Source organism: Eucyclogobius newberryi, unplaced genomic scaffold, assembly GCF_026437365.1.
Source record: "Eucyclogobius newberryi isolate DKJ021-1_F unplaced genomic scaffold, fEucNew1.0.hap1 SCAF_45, whole genome shotgun sequence".
NCBI lineage: Eukaryota > Metazoa > Chordata > Actinopteri > Gobiiformes > Gobiidae > Eucyclogobius > Eucyclogobius newberryi.
Window position 1 is genome coordinate 58,991 of NW_027316112.1, and position 18,510 is coordinate 77,500.

An 18,510-nucleotide genomic window follows, 5' to 3' on the forward strand; every position below is an offset into this window, starting at 1 on the left:
AGGGGCGTGGCCTCCTGCCTGAGGGGCGTGGCCTCCTGTCTGAGGGGCGGGGCGTGGCCTCCTGTCTGAGGGGAGTGGCCTCCAAACCAGGACTAAACCAGGACTAAACCAGGTCTAAACCAGGTCTAAACCGGGTCTAAACCAGGTCTAAACCAGGACTTAACCAGGTCTAAACCAGGTCTAAACCGGGTCTAAACCAGGTCTAAACCGGGTCTAAACCGGGTCTAAACCAGGACTTAACCAGGTCTAAACCAGGTCTAAACCGGGTCTAAACCAGGTCTAAACCAGGTCTAAACCGGGTCTAAACCGGGTCTAAACCAGGACTTAACCAGGTCTAAACCAGGTCTAAACCGGGTCTAAACCAGGTCTAAACCAGGTCTAAACCGGGTCTAAACCAGGACTAAACCAGGTCTAAACCGGGTCTAAACCGGGTCTAAACCAGGACTATACCGGGTCTATACCAGGACTTAACCAGGTCTAAACCAGGTCTAAACCGGGTCTAAACCAGGTCTAAACCAGGTCTAAACCAGGTCTAAACCGGGTCTAAACTGGGTCTAAACCAGGACTTAACCAGGTCTAAACCAGGACTAAACCGGGTCTAAACCAGGACTAAACCGGGTCTAAACCAGGACTAAACCAGGTCTAAACCAGGTCTAAACCGGGTCTAAACCAGGACTAAACCGGGTCTAAACCAGGACTATACCGGGTCTATACCGGGTCTAAACCAGGTCTAAACCGGGTCTAAACCGGGTCTAAACCAGGACTTAACCAGGTCTAAACCAGGACTAAACCAGGTCTAAACCAGGACTAAACCAGGACTAAACCAGGACTAAACCAGGACTAAACCAGGACTAAACCAGGTCCAAACCAGGTCCAAACCAGGTCTAAACCAGGTCTAAACCGGGTCTAAACCGGGTCTAAACCAGGACTTAACCAGGTCTAAACCAGGACTATACCGGGTCTATACCGGGTCTAAACCGGGTCTAAACCAGGACTAAACCAGGACTAAACCAGGACTAAACCAGGACTATACCAGGACTAAACCAGGACTAAACCAGGACTAAACCAGGTCTAAACCAGGACTAAACCAGGACTAAACCAGGACTAAACCAGGTCTTAACCAGGTCTAAACCAGGACTAAACCAGGACTAAACCAGGACTATACCAGGTCTAAACCAGGTCTTAACCAGGTCTAAACCAGGACTAAACCAGGACTAAACCAGGTCTTAACCAGGTCTAAACCAGGACTAAACCAGGACTAAACCAGGTCTTAACCAGGTCTAAACCAGGACTAAACCAGGACTAAACCAGGACTATACCAGGTCTAAGGGTTCTGACTCCGGCTCCACTCAGTCAGATTCCAGTCCGTGCTTCTTGTGCTGCCGAAGGCTGAAGCTAATGCTAATGCTAGTTCAAAACTACCCCGCTAACCCGTTACCGTTTTCCTCACGATCTACGCGTTTATACACGCACCCGTGAATGCCCCCGTCGGTCCCCGCGTTTGGGCCGCTTCACTCCCGCTTCAGCCCCGCGCCAGCACCACCCTGAACCCCACAAACCCCGCGTTTACCCGCTATTACCCCGCATTTCCCCGGAGAGCCGCGCAGCTCGCCCCGCCGCTTCACATAAGCCTCATCCAAAATGGCGGACACGGAGGATGACGGCGGTTCGACCAGAACAATACCGGCCGCAGACCCGCTCCAGAGCCCGCCCGAACCGAGCAGCGACGCCCTGACCAGTACTGCAGCCGCTGACCAGAGCACCGAGCTTGGGGATGGAACTCCAGCGGCAGAGCAGAGCGCGGAGACCGGGCAGAGCGGCACCACGGCCCGGGAAGTCGCGACAGCTCCGCCCGCTTCGCACAGCTCCGACCCCGGCCACGGTTCCGAGAGTGTGGCCGCTGTGCAGGACGCGAGGCCCGGAGAGAGCTTCAGGCCCGGGGAGAGCTTCCAGGTGCCCTAACCCTTAACCCCTAACCCCTTAACCCCTACCCCTTAACCCTTACCCCTTAACCCCTAACCCCTTAACCCTTACCCCTTAACCCCTACCCCTTAACCCTTACCCCTTAACCCCTACCCCTTAACCCCTAACCCCTTAACTCCTACCCCTTAACCCCTACCCCTTAACCCCTAACCCCTTAACTCCTACCCCTTAACCCCTAACCCCTACCCCCTACCCCTTAACCCCTACCCCTGTATCTGAATGTGGCATCGGAGGGTCTGTGCTCACTTTGTTTTGGGTCTCGGATCAGAACATGAATATTCACGTGTTCATAAGATGTGACGACTGTGAGTTTGTGATGATAAAACTGATGGTTTGTGACCCTGAGGCAGATGGTTTGTGACCCTGAGGCTGATGGTTTGTGACCCTGAGGCAGATGGTTTGTGACCCTGAGGCAGATGGTTTGTGACCCTGAGGCTGATGGTTTGTGACCCTGAGGCAGATGGTTTGTGACCCTGAGGCTGATGGTTTGTGACCCTGAGGCAGATGGTTTGTGACCCTGAGGCTGATGGTTTGTGACCCTGAGGCAGATGGTTTGTGACCCTGAGGCTGATGGTTTGTGACCCTGTGGCAGATGGTTTGTGACCCTGAGGCTGATGGTTTGTGACCCTGAGGCAGATGGTTTGTGACCCTGAGGCTGATGGTTTGTGACCCTGTGGCAGATGGTTTGTGACCCTGAGGCAGATGGTTTGTGACCCTGAGGCTGATGGTTTGTGACCCTGTGGCAGATGGTTTGTGACCCTGAGGCTGAGATCCGACTTAAATGTATTCTATTTGTCCCAGGTTGAAATTTGTTATACATTTTATAATTGTACTTTGTGGTTGGACATGAGCACAAATAGGACATAGGTAGAGGTAATTCCACAGTTGTTACCTAGCAACCAGACTGTAAACAACAGCCAAACTCCTTATGAATGACACATGACACAACAGTTATTATTTGACACACAATAATACCATGAAACACCTTTATTTTGTTGAATGATGGTTTAAACTGTCAGAAAAGTGTGTCATAAGTGTAACTGTCTCTGTCGCACACTGATGACATCACAGAGGGATCCAGCTCTACTTCCTGTCATTTTAAGCAAAAAATTTCTTCACAAACTGCAACGGAAGTAAAACTATGATTTAAATATTATTAATATCAGGTTTTATTCACCAAACCAAACAGGACCCGGCCCCCTGACCCGGCCCCAGATAAACGGGACCAAGACGGATGGATATTTTATTAAAGTCTGACCACAGGATTTAAAACATTTTACATAAAGTAAATGGATTAAAAGAAAGCTCCAGACGCAACACCAGGTTATTCGCCCCGGTCTTTACCCGGTCTTTACCCGGTCTTTACCCGGTCTTTACCCGGTCTTTACCCGGTCTTCTGTGTGTTTGGTTTGAGTTTGTTCTAAATCCACATGTCATTGTCAGCGACCAAAGTTTTTATAGTTCACTTTTATTTTATTGGAATAATGAAGGATTTATGTGGAGGTCATGCTGGGGTCATACCCGTGCTGTGGTCAGGTGGTCATACCTGTGCTGTGGTCATACCCGTGCTGTGGTCAGGTGGTCATACCTGTGCTGTGGTCATACCCGTGCTGTGGTCAGGTGGTCATACCTGTGCTGTGGTCATACCCGTGCTGTGGTCAGGTGGTCATACCCGTGCTGTGGTCAGGTGGTCATACCCATGCTTTCTGCTCTTTCAGGTTGTCTCTGAACAGAGTGTCCAAACCCAGGACCAGGACCAGAACCAGACCATCACAGTTCTGGACTCTGGAGACCTGCTTCTGGGGTCAGAGTTTGCCAACACAACCATCCTGTATGTCCAATCAGACGGCAGCCTGGTGGAAGGGGCGGGGCTAACGGCAGAGGAGCAGCGACTGATCCTGGAACAGCTGTCCAAGCAGACCGTGGTCCAGGTGAGGACAATCTGAGGCGGCGGGAGGGCATCTGAGGCGGCGGGAGGAGGGCATCTGAGGCGGCGGGAGGAGGGCATCTGAGGCGGCGGGAGGAGGGCATCTGAGGCGGCGGGAGGGCATCTGAGGCGGCGGGAGGAGGGCATCTGAGGCGGCGGGAGGAGGGCATCTGAGGCGGCGGGAGGGCATCTGAGGCGGCGGGAGGAGGGCATCTGAGGCGGCGGGAGGAGGGCATCTGAGGCGGCGGGAGGAGGGCATCTGAGGCGGCGGGAGGGCATCTGAGGCGGCGGGAGGGCATCTGAGGCGGCGGGAGGAGGGCATCTGAGGCGGCGGGAGGAGGGCATCTGAGGCGGCGGGAGGAGGGCATCTGAGGCGGCGGGAGGAGGGCATCTGAGGCGGCGGGAGGAGGGCATCTGAGGCGGCGGGAGGAGGGCATCTGAGGCGGCGGGAGGAGGGCATCTGAGGCGGCGGGAGGAGGGCATCTGAGGCGGCGGGAGGAGGGCATCTGAGGCGGCGGGAGGAGGGCATCTGAGGCGGCGGGAGGGCATCTGAGGCGGCGGGAGGAGGGCATCTGAGGCGGCGGGAGGAGGGCATCTGAGGCGGCGGGAGGAGGGCATCTGAGGCGGCGGGAGGGCATCTGAGGCGGCGGGAGGGCATCTGAGGCGGCGGGAGGGCATCTGAGGCGGCGGGAGGAGGGCATCTGAGGCGGCGGGAGGAGGGCATCTGAGGCGGCGGGAGGAGGGCATCTGAGGCGGCGGGAGGAGGGCATCTGAGGCGGCGGGAGGGCATCTGAGGCGGCGGGAGGGCATCTGAGGCGGCGGGAGGAGGGCATCTGAGGCGGCGGGAGGAGGGCATCTGAGGCGGCGGGAGGGCATCTGAGGCGGCGGGAGGAGGGCATCTGAGGCGGCGGGAGGAGGGCATCTGAGGCGGCGGGAGGGCATCTGAGGCGGCGGGAGGGCATCTGAGGCGGCGGGAGGAGGGCATCTGAGGCGGCGGGAGGGCATCTGAGGCGGCGGGAGGAGGGCATCTGAGGCGGCGGGAGGAGGGCATCTGAGGCGGCGGGAGGAGGGCATCTGAGGCGGCGGGAGGGCATCTGAGGCGGCGGGAGGAGGGCATCTGAGGCGGCGGGAGGAGGGCATCTGAGGCGGCGGGAGGGCATCTGAGGCGGCGGGAGGAGGGCATCTGAGGCGGCGGGAGGAGGGCATCTGAGGCGGCGGGAGGAGGGCATCTGAGGCGGCGGGAGGAGGGCATCTGAGGCGGCGGGAGGAGGGCATCTGAGGCGGCGGGAGGAGGGCATCTGAGGCGGCGGGAGGAGGGCATCTGAGGCGGCGGGAGGAGGGCATCTGAGGCGGCGGGAGGAGGGCATCTGAGGCGGCGGGAGGAGGGCATCTGAGGCGGCGGGAGGAGGGCATCTGAGGCGGCGGGAGGAGGGCATCTGAGGCGGCGGGAGGAGGGCATCTGAGGCGGCGGGAGGAGGGCATCTGAGGCGGCGGGAGGAGGGCATCTGAGGCGGCGGGAGGAGGGCATCTGAGGCGGCGGGAGGAGGGCATCTGAGGCGGCGGGAGGAGGGCATCTGAGGCGGCGGGAGGAGGGCATCTGAGGCGGCGGGAGGAGGGCATCTGAGGCGGCGGGAGGAGGGCATCTGAGGCAGTATTATTATTTCACATTTAAATCAAAGGACAATTTTAGGAGCAAAATGTGGCCGTCAAAGGACCGAATGGACTTCTCTGAACTTTGACCCCGTCTCTAAAGCTGGTGAGGGTCTAAGGGTCTTAGAATGGGACCTTCAGACAATCTAATCTCCCAAAAACTAAACCTAAAAGAAGTATTTTCAGTTTTTATGACATTTGGATGAAATTAATTACCGGTAATTAATTTCTTCACCTGTTCACGCCCACCTGCCCGCGGGCCATCACATACTTCAAAAGTTCTCTTACATCATCACTCTTATTTCCGTGCTCAATACCATAAGTTATACATCATTTTAAAGCTTATTTTCTCAACAAAACGAATATGTCATTGATTGAATAATACGCCCCAAGAAGCAATTACCAATAGTTTGTGAGAAAGTCTCAACTTTCTTCAAAATGTCTGACCTGTTTTGTGACTTATGACGGCCTCATCAACGTTCACTCCTTCAGTGTCGACTCGTTCTGTCCATAATAATCCACAGAAAAACAATATACACTTGTATTTTTACTGGAGTTTTCACATTTCCAGATATTGTCAAGTAAACTAAGTTTTCTTCTGTGACGATGGTCAGGATTAAGGCTCGTCCATAACAAACGACCTGTTTGACTTATAAGATGCTGTTTGTATCGATCTTTTCTTCAGACTGTGTCCTACAGAATGAGACCGTCCACTGTCCTCGGGTTTGTCCTCTACAGCCTCCGGAGGGAAAAATGCGCCGCTTCCGATGCGCGCGGCCTTCTTTGTTTACACCCAGATAGCACGTGATTGAGATGACGTAGAACACTTTGATTTACATAATATTCTTGCCAATGAGCCAAGCTTTAGAACGGTGGGTGGGACTTAGGGCTTATTCACACAGAATCGTCTCTATTCTCGTGCGTAAAAGACGGTCAAGAGCCAGATTTTTGGGCAGGAGGCGACTAGATTTTACGCATCACGTTTTTTGATTTTATTCGCCTTATGAATGCGCATTTTGTTAGACATATGTATTATACCAATACAAAAATAAAATAAAAATATTATTTTTTCACCTCGATATGGGACACATTTTCACATACATTGTTTTTAGCAGTTATAATAGTATTAGTGGTTCTACAAAACATCAAATGTATGTTTTATGATCATAGAGGAGCTAAAACTGTAATAAAACAGTTTGGCACATATTTGGATCACTTGAATATACTTTTTGATACAAAAAGGTCAAAGCACCAAAATGCTTCTGTTCTAGAGATGTGAAACTTGACACAGTTGTTGTCATGACAACAGCATGTGCAGTGAACAGCATAAACACAATGAAGTCTGTCCTGCTCAGGACCTTTACACATGGACAATATTCAGGCGAGACTAAAAAAAGGATGTTTTGTTCATGTTTCTGCTTCTATAGTGTGAGTTCTGAAGCCCTGACAGTGTGACATCTGCACATCTGCAGAAACTAGAAGGCCTAAGCTTTCCCATGATGCATCACACTCACATGTGGAACGTAACATCCTCTTTTATGAAGCAATGACAGGTGGGTCTGACCAGTGCGCACAGGTCAGACCAGTGCGCACTGGTCTGACCAGTGCGCACAGGTCAGACCAGTGTGAGGGGCCGATGGTTGCACAGGGCCAAAGCGTCTGTCATCTGCAGTAAGACCTGTACAGGAACCTCAGGCACCACATGACTCTCAGTATAAGACCTGTACAGGAACCTCAGGCACCACATGACTCTCAGTATAAGACCTGTACAGGAACCTCAGGCACCACATGACTCTCAGTATTAGACCTGTACAGGAACCTCAGACACCAGATGACTCTCAGTATAAGACCTGTACAGGAACCTCAGGCACCACATGACTCTCAGTATAAGACCTGTACAGGAACCTCAGGCACCACATGACTCTCAGTATAAGACCTGTACAGGAACCCCCGGCACCACATGACTCTCAGTATAAGACCTGTACAGGAACCCCCGGCACCACATGACTCTCAGTATAAGGCCTGTACAGGAACCTCAGGCACCACATGACTCTCAGTATAAGGCCTGTACAGGAACCTCAGGCACCACATGACTCTCAGTATAAGACCTGTACAGGAACCCCCGGCACCACATGACTCTCAGTATAAGACCTGTACAGGAACCCCCGGCACCACATGACTCTCAGTATAAGACCTGTACAGGAACCTCAGGCACCACATGACTCTCAGTATAAGACCTGTACAGGAACCCCCGGCACCACATGACTCTCAGTATAAGACCTGTACAGGAACCTCCGGCACCACATGACTCTCAGTATAAGACCTGTACAGGAACCCCCGGCACCACATGACTCTCAGTATAAGACCTGTACAGGAACCTCAGGCACCACATGACTCTCAGTATAAGACCTGTACAGGAACCTCAGGCACCACATGACTCTCAGTATAAGACCTGTACAGGAACCTCAGGCACCACATGACTCTCAAATCAAAATCAAATCAATTTATTTTTGTAAGGCCCAAAATCACAACAACAGTTGCCTCTGAGGGCCACAGGGAGAAATGAATCAACAATGTCTGTGGTGGCGATAGAGTCAGACAATGTCTGTGGTGGCGAGGGACGATGTCCCAGGGTCCTCTGTCCTTAGACTCTCCTTCTGCAGGAAAAACTACAAAAAAAACCTCTTTGGGAAAAAAAGCGTAGAAACCTGGAGGAGTTCCAGTGAAGGAGAGATCCCACTCTCACAGACACGAGGGAGACTGGAGCTGGACCCACTCTTCAGGCAGATGAGGGACCGTCCACACAGGGCAGGGACCACTTCACCAGGGGAGGGGCATCTGGGTCCACAGGTCCTCAGGAGTGAGAGAAAGAAAAGAAGGCGGTGAACAGTTTGCAAGTGGAATCAAAAAATAAATATTGTTTGATAGCATAAGTAGTCAGAAGAAGAAGAGGACAGAGCTCAAGCTGTCATACTTCCCCCAGCACAGTTACTCCTAGGGCAGCGTAGCTGAAGCTGTGGGTTTATCTTTCTGTTCCTAACTACTCTGACCATAAGCGATTTCGAAGAGGAACGTTTTAAGCCTGGACTTAAATGAAGAGACTGTGTCAGCATATTTAACATGGGTCGGGAGCTGATTCCATAACACAGGAGCTTGGTAGCTAAACGCTCTACCTCCTACAGTACTTTTAGAGACTCTTGGCACCACCAGAAGGCCGGCATTCTGAGAGCGAAGAGCTCTGTTTGGATGATATGGTTCTATAGCATCTTTGAGGTAGGATGGGGCCATGTCATTTATGGCTTTGTAGGTCAAGAGAAGAATTTTGAATTTGATTCTAGACTCGACAGGAGCCAGTGAAGAGACTTCAGCACTGGCGTAATGTGCTCTCTTCTTTTAGTTCCTGTTAGTGATCTTGCTGCTGCATTTTGAACCAGTTGAAAGCTTTTTATGGAGCTTTTAGGACACGCTGTGAGCAGGAGTTACAGTAGTCTAATCTAGTCGTTACAAATGCATGGATAAGTTTTTCGGCATCACTTTTAGGCAGGATTCTTCTGATTTTGGCTCTTGTTGCACAAATGGAAATAGGCTGTTTTACAAGCTTGATTTATATGAGCTTTAAATGAGAGCTCCTGGTCAAATAAGACTCTGAGGTTTCTTACAGTAGAACTGGAGGCTACACTGACATTGTCCAGTGTGACTATCTGCTCAGATAGAGCGTCTCGTAGATGCTTAGGGCCAAGCACAATGACCTCGGTTTTTTCAGGGTTAAGAAGCAGGTAGTTTAGTGTCATCCAGGTTTTTATCTCCTTCACACAAGTACTAAGTCTGTCTACTTGATCGCTCTGATCAGGTTTCATTGATAAATACAGCTGAGTGTCGTCTGCATAGCAGTGGAAGTTAATGCCATGCTTTCTAATAATGTTGCCTAATGGCAGCATATAAAGAGTAAACAGAATTGGACCGAGTACCGAACCCTGTGGCACACCGTAAATTACTTTAGAGCTTGGTGAGGAGCTCTGGTTTACAACAACAAATTGGAACCTATCAGATAGATAGGATTTAAACCAGCTGAGGGCTGTTCCTCCAACACCTACATCACATTCTAACCTCTGCAGTAGAATGTTGTGGTCGATGGTGTCAAACGCTGCGCTGAGGTCCAACAGAACCAGGATTGAGACCAGTCCATCGTCAGCGGCTAATAACAAATCATTTGTGACTTTAACTAGTGCAGTTTCAGTGCTGTGGTGGGCTCTGAACCCTGACTGGAAAACTTCAAATAAGTTATTGTCCTGCAGGTGGCGACAAAGCTGTTTTACTACAACTTTTTCAAGGATTTTAGAGACGAAGGGAAGATTTGAAATAGGTCTGTAGTTTACCAATAGGTCGGGATCTAGATTAGGCTTTTTCAGAAGAGGTTTAATGACTGCATGTTTGAAGGACTGTGGAACATAGCCACTTTGGAGTGAAGTATTTATTATATTAAGAATAGGGTCTATAATTAGGGGGAGAATGTCTTTGAGGAGCTTGGAATGGGGTCTAGGACACAAGTTGAGCTTTTAGAGGACATAATGGCTGAAGTTATCTCTGCTTGATCAGCAGCTGAACCTTTCTAGGTTTACAGGTGGATTTATATGGGACGTTAGATTTACAGCTTGGGCTAGTTCAGGGCTAATAGCGGGGGTAATTTCATCTAATTTATCTCTGATTGTTTTTATTTTATTGTTAAAAAATAGGAGGAAATCATCAGAGCTAAGTGTAGCTGGGATTGAGGGCTCTACTGCACTGTGACAGTTTGTTAGCCTAGCTACAGTGCTGAAAAGGAATTTAGTGTTACTTTTGTTGACTTCTATTAGATTTGAATAATATCTGGTTTGGGCCTTACGCAGAGCCTGCTTATAGGACAGCAGGCAACTTTTCCATGCTTTTAGGGATTCTTCGATGTGAGAGCGACGAAATAATCCCTCTAACTTTCTAACTCTTTGTTTATGTGAACGCAGTTCTTGGTTGTACCATGGGGAGGCGCGCTTTGGCCTAATGACCTTCTGTTTTAACGGCGCGACAACGTCAAGAGCAGACTTCAGAGAATTCATGGTCAAGTCGACACATTGATCACTTAAACTGGGACTAAAACTGTTCTCAGCAGGATCACATGACATGATCACATGACATGATCACATGACATGATCACATGACATGTCACTGAATATTGGCTCTATTATTTCTTTGAATTTTGAGAGATTTTTCAGATATTGTCCTTTTCATTATAACTTTATTTTGTGGGACTGGATGATCTTTAAGAATAAACTGAAAGGTAATTAGGAAATGATCTGACAATATAGGGTTTTGAGGGAGGACAATGAGGTCACTAATCTCTGTTCCATACGTTAGGACAAGATCCAGAGTGTTCTTGTGAGTGTGAGTCGGTTTATTTACATTCTGAGTGAAACCAATGCTGTCTAACAAGGCGCTGAAGGCATTACTGAGAGCGTCATCACTCATGTTCACGTGGATATTAAAGTCTCCAACTATAACTATTTTATCCCAGGCTAACACTAAGTTTGATATAAAGTCAGAAAACTCTGTTAAAAACTCTGAGTAGGGACCAGGAGGTCGGTAGAAAACTATGAACAAAACTCCTTTTTGGTTTTTCATATTTGGACATGTGATCGACACATAAGGCTTTAAATAAGTGACATGTATTGTTAGTTTTAGGGCTCATGAGTAGGTTTGAGTGTGAGGTCACTGCCACACCACCACCTCGGCCTGTGCTCCTGGCAGTCTGAAAGTTAACATGGGTGGGGTTTACATGGGTGGGCAGGGTTTACATGGGTGGGTGGGGTTAACATGGGTGGGTGGGGTTTACATGGGTGGGTGGGGTGGACTCATTTAGTCTGACGTAGTCGTCTTGTTGAAGCCACGTTTCAGTTAGAGCTAGAAGATCTATGTTATAGTCACTAATTAATTCATTAACTAAGAGCGATTTGGAGGAAATTGCTCTAATGTTTAGCAGTCCACATTTTACGTGTTTATTCATTTGTGTATTTGTGATTGTTATTTTCCTTAAGTTATTTGGTCTGACGCCTGAAATATTTTTTCTGAGATGTGACTTTTTGGCATTATTTGTACGAGGGACACGAGGGACACACACAGTCTCTATCTGTCTTGAATCTGAACACTTCACATGTAACAGAACGGGCGAGAGTTCAGCGACAGAGGAGCGTCTTGAACTGCTGCTCTGCACCTGGGGCTCATCCCTAGATGGTCACTTAACACGACTAAGACTATCGGTCAAATTCCGAACTAATAGGGATGTACCCTCCGAAGTCGGATGGATGCCATCCCTGCGTATGAGCCCAGGCTTTCCCCAAAACGCACTCCAGTTATCAATAAAGACAACGTTGTTTTGAGGGCACCATCTGGATAACCAGTTGTTGAATGCTGAGAGACGGCTGTACAATTCAGCATTGATCCGATTGGGCAGGGGACCAGAAAATATTACAGTGTCTGACATCGACTTCGCTAGGTCACACACCGCGGCTACTTGAACTTTGAGCACCTCTGATTGTCTCCGCCGGGCGTCGTTACCGCCTGCGTGAACCACGACTCGCCGGAAACGGGTCCTACTCCGCTTTAAGATCCTAAGGTTTCCTTCGATGTCACCCATTCTGGCCCCCGGGTAACACCTAACGCTAGCAGCTGGCAGCTTCACGTCTCTAACAATAGAACTCCCGATTACAAGAGTTTCTCTCGTGTGTTCAGCGGGCGTGTGATCGCTGAGGGGAGAAAACCTATTATAGACGTGAAGCTCACGGCGCTCTGAGGTTCGGCGTTTAGCGCCTTGTCCCCTCCGAACTGTCACAAAATGGTCCCTATTCTGTTCCTGGTCTAGTCCCGGCTGCACGGGAGACGCTGAGGGGCTGAGCTCGGCCTTACTGCTACTGCTAATGCTAATGCTACGCCCTGCAGCGCGGTCCGGTAGCCCTCGCGCTAAAACCGAACTATAACTGGACTTAAGCTCCTCTAAACAGCGGATCCGCGCTTCTAACTCCGTAACCCTGGCCTCCAAAACTACCACTACACTGCACTTCACGCACCTGTCATCAGAGAAGGAGCCAGGGTTCTGACTCGACATATGACAGCTCAAACAGGTAAAGGTAGATCCAGCCATGACGCTAGCGGCTAGGCTACGCTAGGCTAGTTCAGGCTGGAGCTAGAGAGTGAGGAGGGCTTTTTAATCCACGAAATACTGAAAAGCGAGCGGCTTGAGGCTCCAGATTGTTTGCGGAGAAATCAAACGTTCACTTTCGTGTATATGATGCGTAAATAGTGTGTATAATTCGTGGATTAATCGGTAAAAGGCTCTAAGAACGAACAGCTCTGAAAACGCGACACACTCACCGGAAATGACGTCACCGTTGTACACACATCAGTATAAGACCTGTACAGGAACCCTCGGCACCACATGACTCTCAGTATAAGACCTGTACAGGAACCCCCGGCACCACATGACTCTCAGTATAAGACCTGTACAGGAACCCCCGGCACCACATGACTCTCAGTATAAGACCTGTACAGGAACCCCCTGCACCACATGACTCTCAGTATAAGACCTGTACAGGAACCTCAGGCACCACATGACTCTCAGTATAAGACCTGTACAGGAACCTCAGGCACCACATTACTCTCAGTATAAGACCTGTACAGGAACCCCCGGCACCACATGACTCTCAGTATAAGACCTGTACAGGAACCCCCGGCACCACATGACTCTCAGTATAAGACCTGTACAGGAACCTCAGGCACCACATGACTCTCAGTATAAGACCTGTACAGGAACCTCAGGAACCACATGACTCTCAGTATAAGACCTGTACAGGAACCCCCGGCACCACATGACTCTCAGTATAAGACCTGTACAGGAACCCCCGGCACCACATGACTCTCAGTATAAGACCTGTACAGGAACCCCCGGCACCACATGACTCTCAGTATAAGACCTGTACAGGAACCCCCTGCACCACATGACTCTCAGTATAAGACCTGTACAGGAACCTCAGGCACCACATGACTCCCAGTATAAGACCTGTACAGGAACCTCAGGCACCACATGACTCCCAGTATAAGACCTGTACAGGAACCTCAGGCACCACATGACTCTCAGTATAAGACCTGTACAGGAACCTCAGGCACCACATGACTCTCAGTATAAGACCTGTACAGGAACCTCAGGCACCACATGACTCTCAGTATAAGACCTGTACAGGAACCTCAGGCACCACATGACTCTCAGTATAAGACCTGTACAGGAACCTCAGGCACCACATGACTCTCAGTATAAGACCTGTACAGGAACCCCCGGCACCACATGACTCTCAGTATAAGGCCTGTACAGGAACCTCAGGCACCACATGACTCTCAGTATAAGACCTGTACAGGAACCTCAGGCACCACATGACTCTCAGTATAAGACCTGTACAGGAACCTCAGGCACCACATGACTCTCAGTATAAGGCCTGTACAGGAACCTCAGGCACCACATGACTCTCAGTATAAGACCATTGAGCTTCAGAGTCTGGATCACACCAGCAACGCTCTCATTTCACCTGAAATACAGTAATTTTTCACACAAGGTAAACCCCGCCCCCTTTTTCTATTGATAATTGTAGAGTTTTTTTTTTTTTATTGGATTTGAATTTTTTTTCCTTTCTGTATAAATCTAGACATAGTTTTATTCCATCATCAAACAGAGTCTGGAACAGAGAGAGAAATCTGGGCAAAACATTCATTTTTGTAGTTTCAATCCTTTGACATAGACTTAAGTCTGAGATAAAAGTCCATTTTTCAAAATCTTTCTTAAAAAATCTTGCCGCGGGGGCCCGGCGCGGGGGCTGCTAGCTTGATCGTAGCACTGCTAGCCTAATTTCTCTCTGTGGTTTTTCTTATTTTTCTTGGTCACTTGGTGAAATAAGCCTCCAGTCTCTTCATATGTCGCTCCCACGTGGAAATATCGATCTCTCCATCGTGATAAAAACAGATTATTTCCACGGGAAGAACCGCAGCCGGACGGACACGTCCACACTAAGCCATCATTCCAAAGCCGACCCCGTTCTTACCTGCTTGAATAAAGGTTAATAAATAAATGTTTTGAGGACGGCAACTGGACCAGAAGAACGTGATCTTTGAGTCAAGATGGTGAAAGTGAAGCATTTCACTTTGTCCTCAGTGTTAGAAGAAGGTGATCTTTGAGTCAAGATGGTGAAAGTGAAGCATTTCACTTTGTCCTCAGTGTTAGAAGAAGGTGATCTTTGCCTTCCTCAGGTGTCGGACCAGGAGGCTGCAGCTCTTCTTCAGGGAGCCCTGGTCCAGAACCCGTCCCAGGCCGAGAGCCCGGCCCTGACACAGACCCAGGTCATGAGCACGGCCACGCCCGGACACAGTCAGGTGAGTGTGGGAGAAATACTCACTTTAAAACAAATCTGATTTTCAACAATAAAGCACTTTATTCATAAATATTCTGTGAAGCTTCAGTCACAGAAATGTGTTTAAAAAGTCAAACACTAAAATAAAGAATGTCTACTATATGAGATGAGATAAGCCTTTATTTGTCCCACATGGGGAAATTTCGGTATTGCAACTGAAGTAAAGAACAGATAACTTATAGGAAGCTTTAAAAAACACTTAATAGAAAAACTCTTAAAGACAAAACCTCACATATTCTTAATAAGGAATAAAGAGAAACAAATTCAAAAATAAAATAAAAATAAGATAACATAAGACAAAAATAATAATAATAGTGGCAAAAGTAAACGCTCTTATTTACAACTGTTATATGCACATGAATATGACATTATTGCGTATGAGTATTGCACATGAACCTGACAAACCTCAGCAGCTCTACTCGATGTTGCACCTGACGTTCTGCACCTGACGTTCTGCACCTGACGTTCTGCACCTGACGTTCTGCACCTGACGTTCTGCACCTGACGTTCTGCACCTGACGTTCTGCTCTTGTTCTTGTTGCAGGTCCAGACTCAGGTCTCGGGCCTTGACCCTGGGCAGCTGCAGCAGGTTCTGAACCAGGTCAGAACAGAACCAGTCCAGTCTCCAGGGAAATCCAGAGGTTCTGACTTGACTCTGCTCCTCGTCCTCAGGTGTCCAAGGCCCAGGCCCAGTCTGGTCCGGTTCAGATCCAGGTGGTCTCTCAGAGCGGACTGACCGGACTGACCGGAGCCTCGCAGCATCTCAAGACTGTGGCTCAGCACGTGGCAAAGCAGAGCCCCAAACCAGTCCTGCTCCAGACCCAGACCAGACCTGGACTCACTCAGGTCAGACCTGGACTCACTCAGGTCAGACCTGGACTCACTCAGGTCAGACCGGCTCTAACGCAGACCAAAGGGGTCCAGATCCAGACCATCAGCCCTAAACCTGCCGTGTCTCCTCAAAGTCTGGTGCAGAAGAGCAGCGCCGTGCAACTCCTCAAGAAGGTGAGCCTAACCCTCTAAAGGCTCTAAAGGCTCTAAAGGCTCTAAAGGCTCTAAAGGCTCTAAAGGCTCTAAAGGCTCTAAAGGCTCTAAAGGCTCTAAAGGCTCTGGAACATCATTAAACTTGTTTAAAACCTGTTCCCACCCACCTGTGGCCGGCGAGCATTTTCTATATCTCAAATATTCTCTTACATCATCACTTTTATTTCCGTGGTCAATACCAGCAAGTTATACATCATTTTAAAGCTTATTTTCTCAACAAAACAAATATGTCATTGATTTACATTGAATAATTTGCCCCAAGAAGCAATTGACAATAGTTTGTGAGAAAGTCTCAACTTTTACAAACGCATGTCCTGTTTGTGTTTATGACGGACGAAACGGCTTTTTTTTTTTTCTTCGTTTCTCGCCGGACGAGAATGCGCTTGTCCGGCGCATTTCTCCGTCCATAACAAATGACCTGTTTGACCTATAAGATAATGTTGGATATCCTTCTTTTCTTCAGACTGTTTCCTACAGAATGAGACCATCCACCATTTTTTCTGTCCACGGGTTTGTTTGCTACAGCCTCCGCAAAAAACGACGCACATGGATTAGTCTGTTTACATCTAAATAGCGTCGCATGTGAGTGACGTAGAAGTATTTGATTGACATATTATTCTAGCCAATAAGAATAGCTTTAGAAAGAGGGGCGGGACAAAGGCCTTATTGACACAGAATCTTCTGTATTCTCGTGCATATCCCTGGGAAGGCTGTAAAGAGACAGATTTCTCGGCAGGATTTTGCGCATAACGTTTTCTGATTTTATTAGCCTTTTGGACGTGCATTTTGTTAGATATAAGTATTATTATACCAATACAAAAATAAAATTAAAATATTATTATTATTTTTTTTAACCTCTATATGGGAAATTCATGGGTAAACTCATATTTACACATTTTCACATATATTGTTTTTAGCAGTTATAATTGCTATTAGTGGCCTACAAAACATCAAAATGTATGTTTTATGATCATAGAGGAGCTAAAATTGTAATAAAGCAGTTTGGCACAGTTGGCACATATTTGGATAATAATAATAATAATAATAACTTTTATTTATATAGTGCTTTTCAGTGACCCAAAGACGCTGAACATAATAAAAAAAGGGGGGGGTATTTACAGACAGGGGGGACAACACGTACAATACACATTAATATACAGATAAAATGAACAAGACAGAAGAAGTAGAGAGAAAAAGATGGGGATGTAACAGGGGGTAGAAGAGTAGGCAATGGGGTAGAGGAGGCTAGGGGTAGGGGAGGTCATAGGCTTGGGTGAAGAGGTATGTTTTTAGGCGGGATTTGAATGTTGTGAGTGAGGGAGAGTGGGACGGGGGGGAGGGAGTTCCAGAGTCGGGGTGCTGTTCGGGAGAATGCTCTGTCGCCAAAAGTTTTGAGTCGGGATGTTGGTGCAGTCAGGGTGAGAGAGGAGGAGGATCGGAGAGCTCGGGTGGGGCGGTGGGGGATGAGGAGGTCAGACAGGTAGGGGGGGGCAAGGTGGTGAAGAGCTTTGAAGGTGAGGAGGAGTATTTTAAAGTTTATGCGCTGCTTGATGGGGAGAGAGTGGAGAGAGCGGAGAACGGGAGTGATGTGATCACGGGACCGGGTGTGGGTGAGGAGGCGGGTGTGGGTAAGGAGGAGGGTGTGGGTGAGGAGGAGGGTGTGGGTGAGGAGGAGGGTGTGGGTGAGGAGGCGGGTGTGGGTGAGGAAGGTGTGGGTGAGGAGGGTGTGGGTGAGGAGGCGGGTGTGGGTGAGGAGGAGGGTGTGGGTGAGGAGGCGGGTGTGGGTAAGGAGGAGGGTGTGGGTGAGGAGGAGGGTGTGGGTGAGGAGGAGGGTGTGGGTGAGGAGGCGGGTGTGGGTGAGGAGGCGGGTGTGGGTGAGGAGACGGGTGTGGGTGAGGAGGCGGGCAGCGGAGTTTTGGACCATTTGGAGTCTGTGGAGGGAATGGGAGGAGATGCCAGTGAGGAGGGAGGTGCAGTAGTCGAGGCGGGAGGAGATGAAGGCATGGATGAGGGATTCAGCAGCGGGGAGGGTGAGGCAGTGTTGGATTTTGGCGATGCGGCGGAGGTGGAAGTATGAGGTCTTGACGATGTGGCTGACATGGGGAGTGAAGGAGAGGGTGGGGTCCATGATGACACCGAGATTGCGTACCAGGGTAGAGGGGGTGATGTTCGAGGTGTCGATGCTGAGTGAAAAGGGACCAGTTTTATTGAGAGTGGATTTGGTGCCAATGAGGAGGAGCTCTGTTTTGTCACTGTTCAGTTTGAGGAAGTTGAGAGTGAGCCATGATTTTATTGTAGAGATGCAGGTTTGGATGTGGCTGAGGGGAGGCTTTTGGGTGGATTTGGTGGTGAGGTATATCTGGGTGTCGTCAGCGTAGCAGTGAAAGTCCAGGTTGAGTTGGCGGAGGATGTGACCAAGGGGGAAGA

At 49.3% G+C, this 18,510-nt stretch overlaps 1 protein-coding gene across 1 annotated transcript; it reads left to right on the top strand.

The window, feature by feature from the left end:
* Nucleotides 1-1,346: 1,346 nt before the first annotated feature.
* LOC140380202 (uncharacterized) lies at nucleotides 1,347-16,062 on the top strand. The gene is made up of 5 exons (XM_072464364.1): nucleotides 1,347-1,953; nucleotides 3,702-3,914; nucleotides 14,879-15,001; nucleotides 15,584-15,640; nucleotides 15,712-16,062. Exons 1-5 carry the CDS (start codon nucleotides 1,642-1,644, stop codon nucleotides 16,060-16,062), a joined length of 1,056 nt encoding a protein of 351 aa, XP_072320465.1. The 5' UTR covers nucleotides 1,347-1,641.
* The last annotated feature ends 2,448 nt before the right edge of the window (nucleotides 16,063-18,510 follow it).